Here is a 22,937-nt window from a genome sequence, read left to right as displayed (position 1 = left end):
ATACACTGTATACATGTATGAAATTCAAAATAAGGAAGAATGTGATATTAAAAACGAATTGTAACTTTGAACATAAATGATATGCTAATGGGAAACTTAGTAAGAAATTAAAAAATTAAACATCATTAAAAATTCTAGACTTCTTTTCATACCTGTGAACACCCTGGCCTTTCCTATATTGTCCTATATGTCAGTTTCCTTCAGAAATTTCTTTTTCGTATGTTTGTCCCTTCCCCACACTGTCTTGAATGGTGAAAACTTAGAAATGAGTAGCTGGAGTATATTAGCATTTGAAAGTGTAATTGCATGACTCAAGCCAAAGACCTCTGCTTTCATGATCCTGATGTTCAGCTGAGCTGTCAAAACTATTATAATAAGCTAGATAACTCTCAATGCAGAAAAACAATCACATGTACAAACAAGCAAACACTCCAGCATTCAAAGATTAGTCATGAAGTTGATCTTGTCCAGACACAGGTGACAGTTCCGTGTGTCTTTCCTGTGGCTCCTATGAGGATATCAACATTGATTCTGGAAAGTAAAAATTCTTGTACATTTTAAAGTCTCCACCTAGATTCCTGCACCTCTCCAAACCTCTCCATCTCCTGTGCTGTGCTAACAATTGCTTTCTATATACATACCTTTACAGTGGAGCCTGGAATTGAGAGCAAATCAATGGATATGAAATTATCGCTTTCCTTCTAGGCACTATATAACAAACTGAAGACTGCAGTTGGTAAACCAACCACTGAAGTCTGAGGATTCATTAGCAGTCAGGGTGACAGGCCATTGTGAAGTCAAGATTCAAGAGCTTATGCTATAACTGACAAAGTGACAAGTGCATTTCATCCTCTTCAGTCTTTTGGTTTTAAAATCATGTAGTTTAATAATTGTTGAACCATAGGCATTTTTATTAAATAACAGATTCTCAGAAAAGTATATGTTAATAGCTAAATAGATAGATGAAATGATAGACAGATGGATATCAGTAATAATATCTATCCAAGAAGAGAAGTAATTTTCTACAAAACATTTTGAAATTCATACTCATTCTCAAATAGTGTCTTTATTCATGAAATGCCACAATTAACTTTCACATTGTATCAAGGATAGAAATTCAGACAAATGGAAGGTGCCCAGGTGTTCCTGTACCTTTAAATTGCTGTGAATACACATGACTTCCAGTTACTGATCTTCACTTTCCTCCCTGTGATGTGGTCCCAGGTTTCTGGCAATGAGAGCCAGATGCACTTGGCAAGCTCGAGGGTCAAGGGGGGATCATTTGTTACCATTGCCTAACGTTATTAACCATGGCTACTCTCAGAGCATTATCTTTTCTCTTGATGTCTGGGGCCATAGCTCCAGTCTACTTAGAGGCAATCTCAGATCATGCCCCAAATAAAAATCAAACAATGATATTTGCTCTAGAGTTACTGCTGCTCACTGAGAAGTTAAGCATATTAGACTACTTAGAAGTAAGTTAGGCTAATTCTTCAGTATTTGACATGGGGTTAGGATGGCAATATCAGGAAAAAGTGAAAATACTGCTTTATTTTTTGTTAGAGAAGGAAAACAATTTTATATATCTACTGGACAGAGGGCAACATGCAATTCTCTCACATTACAAGTCTGTGGTAGAATAGCTATTTTGTACTGTTGTTACTTAAGTTTTTGTGGTAAGTATGATTTAAGACATGCATCGTGTAAAACACACTTTTATTACTATTATTACTTTTTCTATTATTAATTCAGGTGGTATAGTTAGAGAGGTGAAATCAGTGGGAACATTTGTAAAGCCAAAAAAGCCCATCTGATGTATGAGAAAGTTAACCTCCAACAGAAAGTGTTCACCTGTGTCTTTGTGATGAATCTTTGAGCTTGTCACACTTTTACCTAAAGTGACTCTTATTCGGAGATCATGTATCCATAGTTCAAGAAAACTGTCATGATCTGGTAATCTCAAGGACAGAATATGCATCTCTAGAGGGATGCTGAATGTTGGTGATGCAAAATACTGCCTTACCTTTAAAAGGTAAGCTACTGTGAGTACCGATTCTTGGTCCCAATTAATGTGTTGCTCAGTATAGATCTTATCCCTCAGGACCAAGTGTGATCTATCGGAAATGGATTGGAATACTTCTTCTGATTCTGGTCCTTTTTCCGCAATGACCGATATCATATCCTGTGTGGGATAAGGACAAGCTTCTATTATAACAGATCCAAACAGCTAAAGCACAAATAGGTCTTTGAAGGTAAACCAGAGTCATGGCAATCATGGATGCATAGCTACAACTGAAAGAAATGAAGAGGACATTTCACTTTTTTCTTTTTTAGCTTCCAAATATATTTCTTTCCCTAATCCATTTTTCCCAATTTGAATCATCAAGGGTTTCTGGTAATTAAACAACCCTCAAGATTGAATCACACTTCTAGTCACCGAAGCATTTTGGTGAATGGTGCTCTCTTACTTTTTCTTTGCTTTTTGAAGTTCTTTCTCAAGCATGCCATTCCAAGTAACTATTGGGATAGTTCTCTTTCAGAGATCACATCACTATTTGGCTTCCTGTCTACCCTGACCTCTACTGTGAAAACTGGCATTTGTGTTTTAAAGAAATCTTTCCTTTTCCACTATACTTCTGAGACTTTTATTTCCTTCTTTGGTGACTTCTTATTTTAAACTATCCTTATCTAAAGATGCTGTCACATTTAAGAACCCAAGCAATTTTCAGTTGTTCTACCATGGTTTCACTCTGTAAAAATGAGGACCATACACAGATTTACTCCATGTTTTCTTTCATTTTAATTGATTACATGATTACAGTTATTGATGACAAAAATATCCTGATCTAAAATACCTAAGGAATGGGCAGTAATTCTCATGTGTCTAACATGATAAACTTGTTCACGTGTGGCATAAATTCCTGGCACAGGCATAGAGCTAAAAGAGATGCTGGACAGTAAATGAATATTTCCAATGGAAATCTAGAAGCATATTTAAGATAGACTAAGCCTATTAGGTGACAATTTCATAGAATGCAGTAGTATAAAAAGATCAATGTATAGCAAAAAACATGTATATATCTAATTTATTGTTAATATCAGATAGTAATCTATAGATATTTTTGATTATAAGATTGAGTAATACCAGAGGCAATAACACCAATGGAGTCCTAACACAGTTCAAAATATTGATAGTTGGGCAATTCCAAAGATCCATTTCATCCAACATGCTGGTGAGTTTGGGTCTTTGCTGAAATCAGTGAAAAACATGGGAATACTATTTCTTTTCAAATTTTCACTTTTCTTTAATTTAGAAGACTCTAACTTCAGTAGGTTTTATTTCTACTTTAAAAGAATCTGACCTCATGAATAGGTTATCTGTATATTCATCAGTTTGGTGAAATAGTTGACTTAGAAAATAGGTTCCCAGAAATTATGGGAAATAGGACAGGTTTAGAAACCCAAAATGAAACAAACTCACAAGTATAGAAGGTAGCATTTTGTCCAAGCATATAAACCGTGGACAAGTACGAAATACTTGGTTTTTTGGTGGTGCAGTAGGAGTTTGAGAAGTTGTTTGCTGGGTTGCATTCATATTATCTTCTTGAGTCTCTGATTCTAATAAAGGAGTAAAATCATTATTTATTGTAATTGAACTTACTTAGCACTTGCATGACCTTCACATTTTATAGCCTGCATTACTTATGCTTCACCACAAAGACACAGAAAAATAATCAGTATTATAACATTTATAATCATGACATTACTTCATAAGGCATTGGATATCTAGTTGTATATGGCCACAGTTCTAGTATACCTAGTAGTTTTAGGGTTTGTCTTGAAAGGTAAGCATATAGGTATTAGATTCAAGCGATAAAATAGTACCAATTTTTTAGTCCACCTGTGTCTTTCTGGCAGAACTGCCATGGCCAAATGTAAATTAACAATAGTATCTGCATTTCACCACACAACTTGCCTGACTGCACTTTTATTACAGTCCTTGGTTTCCCCCTTCACAACCCACCGAACTGAGAGCTCAAATCTGAGTTCACAGTGTCAATGAATCCCATACTGGTATATTAGGCTATATTTTAAAACTTGCATAAAAGAAAAGCATTTTGGCATGTGCCTTTATACCCAGACCTCAGAAGCTGAGCCAAGATGATCTCTGTGAGTTTGAGGTCAGCATGGTCTACACAGTAAGATTTAGGACAGCCAGACATTTCAGGTAGAGAAAACCCAATTTGGTATTGAATTGCTATTCAATGTATAATACACATCTAAATTAATACTCTTTATATCAAAGTAAGTGACATATACTTAGTTAATTACTCTCATTTCTGGGATTTACCTTTTGCATAAATTCAGGACCAGTGCAAAGAGGTACCAAAATATGGAGGGAATCTCTTGCAGTAGGAAATTATAACACACAGGTGAAGTGTCCCTTCACATGGTTTAGCAAATTCTTCATTGTTGTTTGTTATAAAATTCATAGTTCAGTGCTAAATGATTCTAACTTTTAACTTATAGTAGTAGGACATGTATACACACCGTTAGTGCCCTCAGAGAGAGGAGGAGCCACTTGACTTATTGCTGGTTCATCATGGTCAGGTGTGTATGTCCTCCCCTTGGGGCAGCTGCTGGCTCCATGTTCTGGTTCATTTCGGGTGATGATATTAGATGTAGTAACCTGGTCACATGAGGTATTTCCTCCGGGTCCATGATAAAACGAGGTTTCATACCATAGTGCAACAATATCTAGCCCGAACAGTTTCGGAGAATTATCTATGAGGAATGTTACGAGAGAAATCTGGGACAAAAAAAGGGCAAACAAAAAGGGTCTCTGTCATTTTGCATAGTTACAAATCACATTTTATTTAAGAATTTTGGAGGCTAAAAGTATGTACTTTAAAATACTGAGATAACGTTAGCTTTAATGAAGTATCGAGGCGGGCTTCTTCTTAGAAATTTAAAAGATGATTATGAGATCAGATATTCAAGTGTGGTCATCACAGTCCAATATCATATAAGAGGATGATTTCCAATTTTCACCCTGTGAGGCCCAGAATGTTATACATATTGTCCACTTGATTAACCTTGCTTGTCTTGGACACATTCATGGCTGTGCATATTTGTAAGGATGCTTAAAGAAAAGCACAACTAAGGAGGGAACTTTCTACTCAAGGTCCCATGGGCTAACTAAAAGGCAAGAGACAGGCAAACCCATCTATTTGGTAACATTCACATTTCCCTGATGGTTCAGTGCAAATGCCATGGTAACAGCTTGATCCTCAGGTTTATTATGCTGGGAATTAATAAAATAATGCCTATGGAAGAAACTGGATAGTTATGGAGCTGCAGTGTTTGTTTCTTTGTAACCTTTTTTTTTTCCTTAGGATATTTGTTCCTATGCAATATGAGGAATACTTATTCTCAATTAGGCTGTCCTATAATATATTCCTTTCAGGTCCCAGGGCAGTTGGTCAATTAATAGTGAATCAGAGGCTCAAATACTGAGAATCAAAATAACCATTTGATACCAATACTGTAAAAATTCTGGTACTTTATTATAATATTTGAAAGGCAGGTCCCATAGAATACTTTACTCTATAATTCTCTAAACCAATGATAACCAGCATCAAGAGGTCAAGGCAATATTTAATTACAGAAATCAGGAGTCATAATAACCATACCTGATAAAAATGATCCAAAATTGCATTACCTTTGTTTTGTTGAGGAAACCATCATGAAAACAAGTAGCATTTTACAAATTCTACACTGATTACATCAGAATTCATTCTTGGTTGGTGAACCCAGTACCCAGTTTTTTTTTTTTTGTTTTGTTTTTGTTTTTCATTTCACAGCATTTATTCTCACTGGATTCGTCTAAGGATATTCTAAGTCACAACTGACAAAAGACTGCATCATTGAGCTCAAATACCTATTCATATTTTACTTACTTAAAATGCACCAATGATTCTTCCTCTCCAAAAGAAAGCCATTCAAACATGTACTTATTTTACAAAATGAAGCAAAACCAAAGCCAAAATCATCATCATCAACAACAAAGTAACTCAGACTCTGAGGGTAATACTGTCTTTCTGTCACATTGTAAAGGCTTATCAAAGCTAGGCTTAAAGTAAATGGCCAATTACCTTTTTGGAAATATCAGTAGCCAGTACTTTATTTCCATATCTAGGAAGGCATAAAAGAAATGGCGCTATTGCAGCAGAGAGACTGTATGCTGGCATGTGGTTTATCGAGGAATTTCTGGCTATTTTATTTAGAATTCTAAACATCTGTCTCAGGAATGCAGCATTCAGTGGCGGGAGTTCTTCTAAAAGCCTGAACAAAGAGACAGTTATGTGAAAAACAAGTTTACTCAATTTGTAAATATAGAAAAGGGGAAAGTAATTATATCTTTTGAAATGACCTCCATAAATAAAAGGAAAGTAACAGTGTATATTCAAAATATTGCTTAAATGTTTTTCCAGATTCAGGCTAGGGGTGGGGCCAAAATGACAAATTTAAGTGTAGTACAAAACTGATAATCATAAGCATGGTCCACTGTGACTCCCTAAGTCACACCTCTGTTTGCAAATGTATTCCGTGTTTGTGAACAATTGAAACCTTTTGCTGGCAGCATTTTTACTGAATATTTTTGGGATATATATTCTCTAATGTGTATAAGCAAATATTACTTCTATTTGGTTGATGTTGTTCATACAATTCGCCAGCCATTACCTCTTTGCTGTTGATAGTTTTTCTTCATTGCTGACCATTTCCGGTATGGAAAGCCAGTGCTCATACAGCTGAGAGGTCAATAGACTGCCTTTAATCATTTGAAGAAACTCCTTATATAGAGAGAAGAAATATTTTGCAGAAAACAAATTATGGAGATTACTGAAAACTTACTCAACTCTAAAATTTCAGATAGTCCCAACTTTCTTCACAGCTCCCAGACATTCCCCAAGGTAGAATGTTGACTGATGTGTAGGGCCAGTAAGTTTTGTCCATAAAAACTAGAAAACTAAGAGCTGATGTTCAAATGTGCTTGGATTGCTGAAAAATCTCTTTTTAGATCGAAGTCCTCTAGTGGACAACTAAGCGAACTAGCATACCTAAGAGATCAATACCTCAGACCAAATACTATTTTTACATGACAGAAATATACAACGATGATAACTATAACAAAGAAACCCATATTATGTTAGTATCTAATTTCTGAGGTGCAGAAAATCATATCCACTATTAGAAGCATGGGAAGATATGAGGTCATGGCTCTTAGAGAAGGTCCTATCACAGTTTCTCTAAACAAGCATGATTCCATAGTCTGCTCTAAATATTTAAGATAATTTTTACAGATAATGTAGCTTGCAAAGGTACTCTTGGCAATGCATGGAAACTATTATGGAAAACCACAGCTATTCAAGGTACAGAAAACAAAATATCCTGTGGCTTCAAGCCAAACTGCATACATAGTACACGCTAACTCCTAAACCCTGGGCTCCAAACATTGGTCAAAAGAGTCAGAAAGATTATATACCAGAAGATCAATAAATCTGCTTTGACAATGGGAGTCCTAGAAATGTGGGAGAGGCTTCACATTTGATAGTTCAACAATGTAATATGCTTGTCAAAACAATTTCTGAACAAAAGTCATCAATGTTAGTAATTCTAAATGGGAATGAATAAATCTTGTAAAAACAAACTTCTAGATAAAGAACTACATGCACATACATATTACAAAGAGTGAGGAAATTTGTGTTTCTCAAAGGGATGCCCCTAATTTGTAAGCCAATCATAGTTACCTCAGAAATAGTTCATATACTACCAATGATAATGGACTTATTAGGTTGTTTGAACATATTTGTAGGCTCACGTTTATCTATATAATAACAACAGAAAATGAAAATGGGCCATGTATTTTAGCAGAAGTAGGAGTTTAAGGGGAAACAAACTTAGAGCAAGGGAAAGGAAGGAGTGAAATGATGTAATTGAATTTTAATTTAAATAACAAATAAAAAGTATCATTTTATGGTGGTGAAGGTATGGCAGACTGATTAAGAATACTTGTTTCACAGCCATGAGGCCCTGCATTTCTGTACCAATATTTTGTGAGATATAGACAAGCAGATTATGACATCCTACTTGATATGTGTAGCAAAGAGTTGTACACGAAAATTAAATGCATACCGATGCACAAAGTTAGTCGTTCCATCAATAGGGTCAATGATCCACGTGGGCTGCTCTGTCAAGACTGTCTTTTCCCCAGCTGCCACAGATTCTTCACCAATGAAACTGAGAGAAGGAAGGAGAGAGAAAGAGAGAGAGAGAGAGAGAGAGAGAGAGAGAGAGAGAGAATATAATAAACATGGTGAAACAGTACAGAGTCCTAAATTCTAAATGGTATAAATACAGGGAAAGTACACACATCTGAAAAGGTCATCCTTAGCATGAGAAATTAAGAAAACACTGCAATCTTAAAAGTAAGTGCGGGGCGGGTGTGGCAGCGCGCGCCATGATCTCAGCACTCAGTTGGCACAGGGGGCAACAGTCAGGCCAGCCTAGGCGAGAGTGACACAGCCTCTCAAGTCCAGCAAACTGAACTGAGGGAGCTGGAGCTGCCAGCAACTACAGGTGTAACGGGTCCCTCCGTCCTCCTGGGGCCTCGGTGACCCACTGATGGAAACTCCCAGAGACCTCGGCCAGGGCTGGCCGAGTCACTCCCTACCCTGGCCAAGCTGTGAAGCTCTGGGTCTGTTTTAGAATAATGGCTTTAGAGAAGCAGAACGAAACCGAGAAGAGCTGGTGAGTTCCTGAGAATGTACCACAGCAGCCAAAGACTGTGCAACTGGTAAGTCAATTCTACACATGGTGTCTGCGGTCGCCGGTTTTCTTCTCAACTGTTCTTTTTTCTATTTTTTATCTTTGACATTGAACTCTCAATATATATTTGTCCTCTTTTTCCTTTTTCTCTTATCTGTAAGCCTTGTTATTGGCAGGAAGGATGTTCAGTCACAACTCTAAATATTGTTCCATCTCCATGACTAAAAGACTGACAGCAGTCAATGCCCCAAGGCGGAAGACACGGCAGCACTTAGCCGAGACCTTCAAAGGATGGCTTTTAATTTCTTAAGAGTTCTGGGGACTTGCACCTGCAGACAGTGCTCTACCGCTGACCCTGTTTCCAGCCTGCAGTTTCTGGACTAGGCGTCACCGCGCAGGCTTGGCTGGCTACACATTCCCACGCGTCTTCCCTCCTTCTCCTGAGTGCTAGCATTAGGGGCATCTGCCATCTTGCCTGGATGAACAATGTTTTTTTGCTAAATTTGGGTCTGATTTAGGATTTTCTATGGAACTTTCTCATGCTGGTACTTCCCTCACATATGCAGAATTTCGCCATGCAGGGAGTTCACGCGAGCTTTCCAGCTGCACCTAAGGCAGCAGACATGCTTCCACCATCCACACATTTCCTCCCGGCAGAGATCCCCTTTCCTGACCCTAGAACCACAGGGCAGGCAATCAACATAACTCAGCGCGCAGGGGCTCCAGTCAGGATTTGGAATCTTAACCAGTGAGGTAAAAAAAATATAAAAGATTAGTCAGAAACAGCCAAGCCATCAGTTAAGACCAAGACCACACACACACTATCCAAAGCAACAGACGTCACCACAGGGATCTTCCTCCCGTCATCCTGGCCTGAGCAGCCCCACAACCTCCAACGAAGCTCCTTTTCAAGTCAGTCACCTATTACACCGCTGTATCTAGAAACATCTGCCTCACACAAACGCTTATTCCAGCCCAGACTTAACTCTCTCACGATAAAGCGATAAAGCGGTAGAAGAAATACCCGTGATATGGGTACTTTTCCTTTATAGACGACATGAGCATTTTCTCAACTTTTTGGTCAGTAACGGTCACCAAGTCGGCAGGAGAACTTTTAATCATGACGTTCATCTCAGTTTTCAGAGCTTCACGAATCATCTAAAAAAGAGCAAGTAAAAAAGATGGAAATAATTTAAAACCAAACAAGAAAGTAAAGCACAAAAATAACTTCAAGCATTCAACCACTCTTAACATGTTCTGAAATGTTTTCTTTCAAACATGTCTATGAAACAAGACACTTTAGAGAAATATTATGTAATTTCATATCTTATTTTAGATTCATGACTTTTGCTGCAAAGGGTAACGTCACAAAGTGAAAAATTCAGCAGGAAATACCACGCCCATGATGCCTAACATTAACCCAGGCCTCGGCTCCACCCCCATGCCCATGATGCCTAACATTAACCCAGGCCTCGGCTCCACCCTCATGCCCATGATGCTTCACATTAACCCAGGCCTCGGCTCCACCCCGAGCCACGCCTCCCACAAAATCAATCAACTTTCACTGTATTTACAGTTTAGTGAAACTGCACGTGTAGACACCACTCAAAACATGCTTTGTTGAACAAGACTGCGCTGTAACATCGACACCCCACACACTCTGGCGTACATACTGTAGTGCATACCTCTCCAGCTTGTCTTGCGAGGACTACTGCATAATCCATGCACTCCTGCCAAGGGTCTCCCATTATCTAAACATAGTCAACACAGGTCAGCACAAACAGTTACAAACTGTGCAGGCACTCACTTACACAAGCATCTCAATTAGCAACACTTTGATTTACCCCTTCCCTGGTTTATAGTTCAATTTTCCTCCACAAATAGTCCCAGTAAACATCATTTTGAAATATTACATAGTTCAGCTCGTAGTAAAAACGTTTTGTTATTGGTGCTGTTTTGAGTCAATGTCTCACAGTCCAGGCTAGTCTTAAAGCGAAGGATGACCCTGAACTCCGGATCCTCTGCCTGTGTTTTCCAAGTACTGTGATCACAGGCATGAGATATTATACCCACCTTAACAGAGGTATTATCAAAGCAAACGAGGTTCTATCAAGTAGTCTCCCAAGGGTCCACATTTTGGGTTGTAGCTGTACCATATCATATTGTGGGGGTGCTGGGGAACAGATGAGGTCAACACAGACGCTAAGGGTTATTATGTGTAGGAGTGGGTGGGGAATACGACAAAGAACACAGGGAAGGCTGAAATAGAAGCACTTTTAAAGACAAAGGAACAAAGGCTGTCTGTGTTACCTCAACTCTAGGGAGTTGAGTGCTTCACAGATGGAATTTAAAAAAAAAAAAGGTAAAGGTGAATAATTCAAGGTTCACAGATCAGAAATACTTTGCCCCATATTATATGGGCAGATTTTACAGAACGTATGCTCAATTCTGATTAGAAAGTTCCCTGCTTACAACATTCTGAGAGAAGGAAACTCTAGGTCTAAAAATACTATGATAAAAGCAAAGGTACCAGTTACCTCCTGGACCTCAGGGGGGTGGGGCACGACCGTGTGACTTGCCAACTTTCTGCTGGCCTCTAGAGACTCACCACAGGCTTGACCACAGGCTAACATGGGTTCCTGGCCCACAGAAGCATGGACGCTGTCATACCCAGAAAAGGTGGCAGTCTTTATAGAGCCACACTCTGCCTGCTTCCCACGACAAGTTACACACTTGTGCTTCCTCTTTTGTACTTATTTTTTTTTTACTACAAAGTTTCCTCTTTAAGAGCATCTGAAGTCTCTACCCTCTAGCACAGGGAGAAGCAAAGGGGACACTGAGCAGAAGCTGCTTGCTGCTGCTTCATTATCCGCTTTATTGATGTAAGGTTGCCTTGGAGCTCTTGACCATCCTGGCTTAGCCTTTAGAACGTCGGCTGGTATTCCCGACAGAGGCCAGCACACCTACGTGCCTTTTCCTGTGACTCAAGCATCCAAGTCAGCGTATAAAAGGCCGCCTTTTGAGTTACAGAATAAACTCCTCACAGCTCTTCAAGAATGGCTTCCAAACTTGGTCATTCTTGTTCTTAATGCTCTCCTCTGATCGGTCACAACTGGACATTCTTGGGCTTGCTCACCATAAACCTCACCATAAACCGTTCAAGCCACTCACACTTAACCTTGTGACAAGACAAACAGAACACCTCCCGATTCTCCATGACCATTTCAAAAGCCATCCATCCCATCGTCAACCCAACAGATACCAACCAATAGACACTTGCTGAAAAACTGCTGCTGCTATGCAGTATTTGGTCATTTGTATGCATGCTACATCTTCTCAACCAGTTCTAATATATTCCTTGAGGAAAGGAGGCTGATAAATGAGAATTTCTGAGGTGCCCTAAAATGTAGCTAAATGTAGCTGTCCAGAAGAGGGAAGAGACAACGGAAGTCAATTAAGTAACAGTTCTCTGGGATGTGTTCTTTTTTTGGGGGGGGGAGGGGAGCAAGAATGGAGAATTAAAAAATATGTGTCTGGAGATCCAATTGCAGCGTTAACTCTTGATCTCAGAGGCACTTTTTTAGCCTTGTTGCTGGTAGTTTACAAAATGTGCCCCAAGTCTTGGTCCTTTTCCTAGCTGGTAAATGGCTCAATAAACCCTTTGATTTCAGAGACCTTTGCTTCAAGACTTGTTTTCCCGGGGGTTATATTCTACATTCCTCACTTTGGGAACAAAGTCATACAGACTTAAAACTTTCTATCCTGTACAGCCGAGCTACCCGCGTCACTTTTCCCCGCTCCTCATGCAGGGCATCCCCAACCCTGTGAATTCGTGGGCCTGGAATTCGCCGTGTAGAGCCCCGCGGGCTGGGGCAGAGCCGGGCTCATTCTGCGACTCACAACCTCGGAGACCTAGGACCTCCGGGCGAAGCGGCTCGGCTGTTTGCGGAGCACTGCGGCGAGCACGGCCTGGAGGAGGGCCCGGCCGCCGCCCCGGCCCAGCATGGGGAGAGCTCGTCCGCAGCCCGCCGGGAGCCCACGCCTCGGCCACCGAATAACACTGCGCAGAACGCAGGGACAGAACCGACTCACCTCGCAGGAGCGCACCGCAATCGGTGCTCAACCACCTGCATCCTAGGACTTGGTTCCTAGGCTCTTCCGGAGGTAACAGGGGATTGCTCCGACAGGAAGTCCCGCCCCACTGAAGCCTGAACTGCGCATGCGCGGAGTACCGCGTGGAATGCGCATGCACGGAGTACGGCGGCGAGCGCGCATGCGCGGAGTACGGCAGTTAGCGCGCATGCGCAGAGTACGACAGCGAGTGCGCATGCGCGGAGTCTGGTGGCGAGTGCGCATGCGCGGAGTACGGCGGCGAGAGCGCATGCGCGGAGTACGGCGGCGAGAGCGCATGCGCGGAGTACGGCGGCGAGAGCGCATGCGCGGAGTACGGCGGCGAGAGCGCATGCGCGGAGTACGGCGGCGAGTGCGCATGTGCGGAGTACGGCGGCGAGAGCGCATGCGCGGAGTACGGCGGCGAGAGCGCATGCGCGGAGTACGGCGGCGAGTGCGCATGCCCGGAGTACGGCGGCGAGTGCGCATGCGCGGAATCAGAAACACCTTCCTGACTCCCATGGTTTTGACCGTCCAGCACACCTGCTCTTAGCCACTTCTTGCCATGTATACAGACAGGCTTTTTTTTCAAATAATAAAGAGCACACACAGAAGATACACAAACTAGACACTTCTCCGGCTGGGGCAAGACCCTCATAGTCAGGGATCCTGGAAGTTTGGGGGTTTCTGGCCAATGTACTATATGTTGTTCCCAGATTGAAAAACCTCAAAGAGACCATCAGAAACCACAATTCCAATGCAAGCACATGAGAGTCATTCTCCAAGACCGAGATTGGTCCACAAACCTTCTTGATGGAACAGGAATGAGAGTGACCCCTGCCCCCCAGCTCTACATGGAGGGGGTTTGTAAAGGGAAAAAAACACAAGCGGGTTTCTAAGCCTTGGCATTACATGAGAGGGTAAAGGAATGTTGGTGTTCTTCCCAGAGCCCAAGGGTGGAGGCCATATCCCTCCATGGACAGCAGACAGTAGTTTTCTCCAAGGACAGCAGTTTAATACAGAGTTTGGAGAATACGATGGAATCTCACTAGCTGTGTTTTTTTTTTTTTTTTTTTTTTTTTTTTTTTTTTTTTTTTTTGGTTGTTTGGGTTTTGTTTTGTTTTTGCCTCTTCATTGGCTGTGCCCCTGTAAGAGCACATTAACTTAGAATGAAGTCTTAAGAATAAAATGGAGTTTATTCTGCTACCTCAGTCCCTTCACTCCCACTGTCCAATCTCTAAAACTACACTTATCATGGAAAAGTCAGTGCACCCAGGCCCTAGTCCAAGCTTGCTGGGAAAGGACTACAGGTTCTTGCTGAGCAAGGAAATTACATTTAGGTTAGGAGCAGATCTGAGACCACTCCAAGCTCTGTCAAGTCCTAGCTGTGTGGCTCTAGGGGGAAAGAAATCACCCAAGCACAGCTGGCCCAAATCACACTTGGTAGGTCTAGTTCCAGGCCACTGCTTTCCACTGCCTTACCATTGACAGACATTGTTAGCTAATCAGAGCACCACAGCCTGCTGGTCTCAGATACACCAGTGGGGTCTTTTAATCATGTACACTACCATCCTGTAACTACAGCTCCCCCAAAAAACAATTTGCCATCCTGCTTCCTGAATTACAAACAAGGATATGAGAAGATAGAAGAGTAAACAAAATAAGCCAAGGACATAAATAAACAAAGAAGGTCATTTCTTGAGTGGGGGAATTTCAGTGACAACAACTACAAGTTGTTGTGACAGCAAGTAACTGGGACAGTGATATATACTTGGAAACCTGACATGAAACCTGTTCTCAGGAATGGGGAGGGAGGGCATTATCTGGAATTCTGAAGGTGTGAAGTTAGCTGTGCTTGGAGACTGAAAGCAAGCCAATGAGCCTGAAGCTGAGTGTCTAGGAATGCAGACAGGACCCAGTGGTAAGGATGAAGGCAGAGCAACAGAGCAGACCCAACCTTGGGCTCAGATTCTAAGCATTATTCTAAGTTCAGTGGAGAACTTCAGGAGGATGGAAAACAAAATGCCAAGACTCTCATTAAGGCTTTTAAAAGACTCCCTCTGAGCTGGCTGAGAAGTCATATACCAATAATTGCACCACTTGGGAGGCAGAGGCAAGCTGATCTCTGAATTCAAGGACAGCCTGATCTAGAGAGTGAGTCCCAGGATAGACAGAACTACACAGAGAAGTCTTCCCTTGAAAAAACAAGGAGACAAACAGCTAGCATGGCTTCTAACCCAGCACTGTGCGAGACAAAGATGAGAAGACCACTGCAGCTTGCAGATGCCTGCTTAGCTCCAAGTTTAGGAAATGAGTAGACAGTCTAAGGGAATAAAGCAGAAAGTGATAATCCAGAGTCCTCTTCTAGCCGGAGCACAGGTATATATAATCCTATATAATAGATACTACATACTCCAGGTACTGTATGCTACACGCACATCCCCACACCCACATATATGTGTGTGTGTGTGTGTGTGTGTGTGTGTGTATATGTATACATATATATATTTATCCTGGAACTGAAGATGTGTTCCAGGCCCTTCTCCTGGGATACTAACTCTTCCATGTATGCATCTGAGGAATGAACATAAGCACAGTACTTCTCTGACAGCCCACAAGCCCAAACGCCATCCCTCAGTGGCAGGAAGGGAAAGGAATTAGTAAAGGCCAAGGTCAGCGAACCTCTTCCCATTATGAAAACACTGCTCAGCCAGTCATAATATCAGTGTGTTTGAGTACTTGGTGGTGTTGAGTACTTATGGCAAAAATTCCAGTTTAGCGTCTTCTACTTCAAAGAAATGAAAAATAAGTGAATGTTGTGAGAAGCAGCTCTGCCAAGGAGATCCTGGCTACAGTGGTGAGGATCCTAGGGCTAGAGAGATGCCACAGCAGTCAGGAGCACCCGGGGCTCTTCCTATGGACCTAATTCACATCCCAGCAGCAGTGTCCGGTGGCTCCCAGGTGCCTATAATTACAGCTTCAGGAAACCCAATGCCATTTTCTGACCTCCAAGGACACCTACGAACACATGGCACACAGACAGACAGAGAGACAAACAGACAGACAACAGGAGCGCATAGGCTTTGTCAGACACATACACACACAAACACACACACACACACACACACACACACACACACAGAGTCTTGTTTGGTTTTGCGACAGGGTCTCAGAGGACCTATGTACCGAAAGCCCATCCCAACAAACAAACTAAAATCTCCAGGTGAACATGAAGAGAAATGCAAAGAGAAACTAACACAAAAGTCAGAATAACAGTTTCCTCCAAGAATGGAGAAAAAGAAATGACATAGAGACCTTTAATGTTGCTTCCATCTTCCTATGGTAGAGGTGCCAGCATTCTTCCTGTTTGGCACATGTTCTTAACACCTATCCTCGGCCACTGAGATGGCTTCACAGATAAAGGGATCATTTCCCAACCTGACAACCTGGGACCACATATTAGAAAGAAAGAACTGACTCCAGAAGTTGATCTCTGACCTCCATACACATGCCATGGCATATGCACAAGCACGTGTGTAAATACACATGCATGCACACACACACACACACACATACAATAAACGTATGAACATGTTTTTGAAGGTGTGTGGACTTTAAATTCCCTTCTTCCATACCAACCGGACTTTTGAGGAGCACATCACATCTCAGCTAAAAACAATTTCCAGACTCTTCTACAAGCAGTATGCCCACGTGATTAGGCTCTGCCAAGTGTGTGAACACTTGTGTCCTCCCTACATTTATGAAATGGAATCATAGGTGTAAGTCACAGATTGTGAGGATTTTAGAGCTGCCACACTGTCCTGCACAGCAAGAGACTGAACTACTACAGCCCAACAAAGAGAATTAAGAAATTGACACAAGGTGTTGGGTGGTGGTAGGATTCTTCTTTAATCCCAGCACTTGGGAGGCAGAAGCAGGAGGATCTTTTGAGTCAAGCCCAGTCTGGTCTACAGAGCATGCTCCAGGACGGCTGGAGCTGCACAGAGAAACCCTGCCTCAAAACAAACAAACAAACAACAGAACTCAATCCACGGGACTGGGGCAGAAGACCTACCTACTCAACAAACTGGAGGAACTCCATGGAAACTGGATAAAAAATTTCTACTTGGCCCTGCTGCTTGAGAGGCTGAGTCAGAGAGATTCAGGGTTCAAGGCCTGCCCAAGGAACTTAGTGAGACCATATGTCAATGGACTCAAAGCTGGTGTTGTAGCTCAGATAGGGAAAAAAGTTATTGAGAATACATGTGCCCCTGGGTTTTATTCTAGCACTACAATTAAGTAAAAATTTTCTATTTTACTATATCAATTTTCAAGACAATATGAAACAGGATCATTTTCTAAGTGTGGACAGATAGGCTATGTGGGACTTCAAACTGCTTTTCAGATCACAGAAGCAAAAATTACTTTTAGGGGTTTTAGGAAATGGAAGATTTGAACAAAAGAGCTTTAGGAGCTAGGAAAGCTTACTCTGAGACCCACTGTACTGCCTGGCCCCACAATGAACCAAACAATGCACAGCATGTATCTGCTAATAAAGGATTTTAATGTTCTTAACCACAAACAAAAGAAACTCCTGATGCAATAGTTATGTTCATAAATTTGATTGAAACTCCACATAGTTTATACATAAAGCAAAGCACTACAATGTGCCTCATAAATTCAGTTACCCACCAGTCAAAACCATGCAAACCAAGTCAATAAAGGCTATTTCTAATCAATAATCAACATTAGACATCATGGGGAAATCCAAGAGACATTCCTGGAGATGGAGAAAACAATGTAACAATGGCCACAATATGTTTTTCATTTTGCAGAGGAGGGAGGATCTAAGCCGCTTTCCCAGGAGCTGCTATAAAGGTCCAGGACTCACTGAAGAATGACACTCCATACTCCAATAGCATGCAGACCCAAAGAGTGTTTTATTCTGCACAAGTCCAGTAAGCTGTGGCCTCCCCACTATCAAGATAGACAACCAAATGGGCTTGCTGTCTAGATTTATGGGATTAAGCAGTAGGTGGCATCTATCTTACTAGGGACATTCCATTACCAGGGCATGGGGGCTGGAATCTGTTACAGGGGAGGTCTGGAAACTTGATGACTCATTGTCCTTGCTTTAGGCTAGGTGGCTGGGCACTTTCTAGTTTTTGACTAACTGCCTGAAGCCAGGGGTTTAACTGACTTGCCTTGTTCTTGGAAACAGAGATTTAGGCCTAATCTCCTTGACTGTTAATTTGAAGCCTGCTATGGAGTCACCCTGTCTCTTCCCTCTCAGTGCTAAATGGTCAAGCAGGGGTATGACTTGATGGGCTGAACCTGTGGCCCAATGCTCTGCTGTCCAAAGTACAGAGTGAATGGCAATAATTCCACTTAGCCAGAAGCAGCTATCTGTATTAAATCAATACCTGTACAGCCAGAGGCCATTGCCCCTAGTGTCCAGGAAACTTTGGGAAGATCTTGTGAGCTATCAGATTGGGGGAGAGGGCACATGTGTATAGGCAGAAAGTAATTAGATGCTGTCCACTGACATGCTGGAGAGCTGTTTGTTTCAAAACGTTAATAGAGGTTGGAGGTGCAAAAGAACTTCTTTTCCTTCATTCACAAGACAGAGTAGTAGTAATACTGTCCTACACTAGAGGCAGAGCACTATGCAGATACAAAAATATTAGATAACATGCCACAGAAACATGATCAGGGCCCCCTTTTAATTTCCTGACATGAGCTGGCCACTAATCAAATTACCCAGAATCCCTGGAGGTGCTTTCTACTTTTCCATTGTGCATGAAGAGAGCAAAAAAGCCCATTGCATGCCCATCAGCCCAGCTCTCACTGAAATTAAATATCTTCCAGAAAAGTCTTGGGAAGAAGCAGGCAGGGCTGAACAAGGAGGAAACAGCAGGAGTGGCTGGAGGGAGGGTTAGTTGGGAGAAGAGAAGGTGGAGCTAGCAGGGACTTCCTGGCCAGGGGCAAGTATGCAAATCCTGAAGCTGAACTGAAGACTTGGAGGTGGGAGTGCCTGACAGCTGAGGCAAGTGGATTGATCTTCATAGTTCTTCTGGTCTGGACACTAAATCAGCCCACACCTGAGATGCCAGGGGACCATGTCATTTCATCCTGATTCCATAACTTAGGTAATACCACCCCCATAGAGTCCCCATAACAGGGACAAAGGTGATAAATGGGCCTTGTCAACCTCACTGGACGCATTAGGCACCTGAAGAAAACACAAGTGGAACCTTAGTGAATTGGCAGCAGGGGGTGGGGCTGATTTACCAAGGCAATGTGAAGAAAGGAGGTCCAGTGGACATAAGTACTGGAGCCACAAAGAGAATACCAGTCACCAGCTCTGAACCCAAAACAGGGACAACTTTCCCTGAACATATGAATTTCCATACAAGGGATCTGCAGAAAGACTGTGCGACAGCACCTTCACTCACTGACTGCTCCGGACATCCCTGTACAGACAGGGCAAAGGCAAAGGAAGACAGGTAGGAAACAGGATCCACCTCCAACTACCTGAGCCATCGGACAGGCTCTGATCCCGAAGCAGAGGACACCACACATCAGACACCATCCTTAGTAATTCCTGGAGCCCCTGAATCATGGACCAGCCACAAGGCATCTTGAGATGCTCGGTGGGTAGAAGAAGGAAAATTTGATTCTGGAGTATAGTTGGTGAGGAGGAGGAGGGCAGTGTTTCTTTTTCATGGTTCCCTGTAAGATCGGGAAGCTCTGGTGCCCAGCTGACTGAGAGACCCTGACTGAGGAAGCACAAAAAAACAGCAAAAAAAAAAAAAAAAAAAAAGCCATTTGTTTCCAGAATCAAGTCAGAGGCTGAGGAAGACAGAGTGGGGCAGGAACCCAGGCTGGCCCCAGGGACGAGACCTTGCACATGTGAGCCAGGGGGGACGCCTAAAGGAAAGCAGGAGCCAGGACAGCTGCCAAAACCTCTTCCTGGCAGCGACCCAGCCTCCTGCAGGGTTGTCAAGGCTGCTCACAGTGGAGTTTCTGATGCCAGATACCACAGAGCTCTATGGGGACTCACACAAAGCCAAGGGCTCAGCTTCAACTGCACTCTGGAGGCTTCCTGTCAGGTTCCTCTTTCAGATGCAGGCCTGCCAGCACTAGAAGTGTGGAGATGTGCCCTGCTGATTGTTTCTTCCTCCCTCAGGTAAAGCTCCCTAATGGCTGAGTCAGACTAAGTACATCAGCCCAGGAGACATCTGGCTGCCATTGGGGAAAGCCACTGGTGGACGGGCGGTGACTCTGTGGATCACCTGAAAATCCTCCCTCTTGGCCAGTGTGCACACTCGCAGCACCCCAACCCATCACTGGACACCTGCATTATCCATGGGTTTCTGTTCAGGAGCGAGTCCAGGGACCTCCCTACACTGCCTATCAGTGTGCTTGGTCAGGCCTCTCCATTAGTGATGAGATGACAAAAGACTTTTCTGGGGACCACTAGAAAGTATCCTCCTTTCCCAGCTCTGGGTAACTCCTAAAGAGAGTCCTGAGCATTCCTACTGTCCAGAGACTGAATAGTGATTCTTCTAGTCCTCATCGCTGTCAGGGAGGGAGCAGAAGGCATGGAACAGGAGGGTGCAGACCTGTGCCTGATCATCTCAAGCTAGAGGATGGCTGAACATGCACAACCACCTCTCCAGTCCCTGCAGAGCCCCATTTATCTCCTTAAAGGAGAGAGGCTGCTTTCACCCGACTCCCTTAGATGTGAGAAAGCAGGCAGAGATTGAGGCATATTCCAGCTAAAGCAGTATCTGCTCAATGGGCTCCCGCCTGAAGTGGTGTCTTCCTCAGCTTCCAGAACAAGATGGCAGTTCCATTTCTAGGGCTTAGGAGGAAGGAGTCTCTTCAAATCCTATAAACCTGCAGGTTCCCAGCACCAAGGAACAGGTATAAGGAGAACAACCAGGCCTGCCTCCCTGGGCCTCAGCATCTGAGAACACCTGGAGACATGGCAGAGGAAATATCCTGGTATAGGAGGCAGGGGATCAAGTCAAACCTCTGATTATTTCACGCCTGATACAGCTGATGGCCTGGCAAGGGCCCATGTACCTATGGAGGGAGGCTACCCTTGTATGCAGGACAGAGGCCTTGATCTGGTCTTGATACTGTGGGTCTGAGGCCAGAGGACCTGTGGAGGAATCCAGACCATCGGAGGAAGTCCTTAGTCCGTCATCTGGAAATGCAGTGAGGGCTGTTCCACTTCTCCAACACATCGGGTTTAGATAAGAGAAGACAGCCCATGATTTTAAAGCTTTTTTATAGAAAGATAGGGGGAAAGAAAAGAGATAGAAAATTTAAGAGAGAAAGAAGAGATAGAGGGGAGAGAGCTGGCCATGACCACATGGAAAGAGGGGGAAAGACTGTGGAGAGAGGGGGGACAGCAGAGCAAGAGACAAGGGAGAGCCTGGGCAAGAGAAAGGGGAAAGAGAGCTAGGAGGGGCCAAGCATCCCCTTTTATAGTGGGCTGGGCTACCTGGCTGTTGCCAGGTAACTGTGAGACAGGGAAACCTGGCTGTAACCAGGTAACTGTGGAGGTAGAGTCCAGCCAGAACACTAGGGTCCTGGGGCACAGCCCTTTGTGACTGACCATAGGGTTATGTCCAAACTACAACCAAGAACAAAACTGTCATAGAGTGAAACATGGTCTTACATTCAGCAGGAAAACAGAGACCATTTCAAAGAGAAGAAGGCTGTTATCTCCAAAGAGACCCCAGTACTGCAGCCAGCATATCACCAAGGGAGTTAAGAAATGGCAAAGGAGGAATCTGTGGTGAATAGTTTTATTTCAACCTGATACAAGCTATGAAGTCATTGGAGAGGAGGGATCCTAAATTAAAGAAAATTCCTGCATAAGATGAGGCTGCAGGCAAGTCTGTAGGACATTTTCCTCATTACTGATTGATGTGGAAGGGCACATCCCATGTGGGTAGCACCATCCCTGGGCTGGTGGTCCTGGGTTCTATAAGAAAGCAGAATGAGCATGCCATGAGGAGGAAGCCAGTAAGCAGAACCTCTCTGGGGCCTGAGCATCAGTCCTGCCTACAGGAGCCTGCCCTGTTTGAGTTCCTTCCCTGACTTTCTTCAATGCTGGACTACACTGTGAAAGTATAAGCCAAATAAACTCTTTCCTCTTCAAATTGCTTTGTTCATGGTGTTTCATTGCAGCAACTTTAACCCTATCTTGGAGAGCTTCTTAAAGCCCCATGCACCGCAGAACCTAGAGACAACTGGGATCTGTCCTGAGACCTTCTACATAGGTGCAGATGCTAAACTGAGCCTGGGTAGGAAAGGGAAGGTTCTGGAATTTCACCTAACACTAAAGGCCTGCACAAGTTGTCTCACAGGCAAAACAGCTCAGAGGTAAACACTTCTCCAGGGCATAAGAGGGGGGCAGAGAATGTCCCCAGGCTATTGAAGATTGAGCTAGATCTGGGAGACTAGCAACCCTACCTTGCCCTTCCCATGGAAGACTGCACCATCAGGAAGTCCCTTTCTTTTTGCCTGCCCTGTTCCTCATCCCCATAAACTTTTCTTGTTTCTCTTCCATACTAAGAAGGATCAAGGCTCAGAAGCTGATCTGTAAGAATTTACATTGAGGGAGACACACATGTACACATGCATTGATGTGGGTATACACAACGTGCACGCACACACACACAAACACACACAGTTCCCAAAGTGGTACTGAACAAGATTCAAACCATGCAGATCCACAGAGAGAGAGATGAAAGCAGGGCCTAACAGCAGCCTTCCAAACAATGAGGCCCAGGTCACCTCACAGTTCCTTGGAACCACTTTTAAAGTAAAAAGGAGGCTAATATCCACTTATTAGTGAGTGCATACCATGATTCATCTTTTGAGTCTGGGTTACCTCACTTAGTACAATGTTCTCTAGCTCCATCCATTTGCCTAAGAATTTCATGAATTCATTGTTTCTAATGGCTGAATAGTACTCC

At 43.0% G+C, this 22,937-nt stretch overlaps 2 protein-coding genes across 15 annotated transcripts in view; both read right to left on the bottom strand.

Moving 5' to 3' along the window:
* The window catches only part of LOC127683535 (inositol monophosphatase 1), a 141,266-nt gene that overhangs the window by 42,062 nt on the left and 76,267 nt on the right, over nucleotides 1-22,937 (bottom strand). Inside the window, exon 1 of one of the 2 annotated variants that reach the window (XM_052180875.1) lies at nucleotides 12,922-13,018. The exons of the other annotated variant lie outside the window; for it this stretch is intronic. The gene's annotated coding sequence lies outside the window, so the exon portion shown is untranslated. Of the gene's footprint in view, nucleotides 1-12,921; nucleotides 13,019-22,937 lie in introns of those variants that run through there. 2 annotated transcript variants of the gene reach the window in all.
* LOC127683531 (rho GTPase-activating protein 20-like) overlaps nucleotides 1,047-22,937 on the bottom strand; it is a 184,263-nt gene continuing 162,372 nt past the window's right edge. For 4 of the 13 annotated variants that reach the window (XM_052180850.1, XM_052180853.1, XM_052180852.1 and 1 more), the window contains exons 4-8: nucleotides 8,197-8,301; nucleotides 6,156-6,345; nucleotides 4,552-4,810; nucleotides 3,482-3,618; nucleotides 1,047-2,182 (exon numbers count right to left, since the gene is read on the bottom strand). In XM_052180850.1, the coding sequence (XP_052036810.1) occupies nucleotides 1,688-2,182; nucleotides 3,482-3,618; nucleotides 4,552-4,810; nucleotides 6,156-6,345; nucleotides 8,197-8,301 (1,186 nt within the window). In that variant the 3' untranslated portion in view covers nucleotides 1,047-1,687. Of the gene's footprint in view, nucleotides 2,183-3,481; nucleotides 3,619-4,551; nucleotides 4,811-6,155; nucleotides 6,346-6,744; nucleotides 6,855-8,196; nucleotides 8,302-9,853; nucleotides 9,988-10,514; nucleotides 10,581-10,902; nucleotides 11,308-12,095; nucleotides 12,209-12,921; nucleotides 13,019-22,937 lie in introns of those variants that run through there. The other 9 variants (XM_052180855.1, XM_052180857.1, XM_052180849.1 and 6 more) reach the window with 8 other exon arrangements.

Source organism: Apodemus sylvaticus, chromosome 4, assembly GCF_947179515.1.
Source record: "Apodemus sylvaticus chromosome 4, mApoSyl1.1, whole genome shotgun sequence".
Lineage (NCBI taxonomy): Eukaryota > Metazoa > Chordata > Mammalia > Rodentia > Muridae > Apodemus > Apodemus sylvaticus.
The sequence above is the reverse complement of the archived record's forward strand: the minus strand, read 5'-3'. Positions and strand labels throughout refer to the sequence as shown.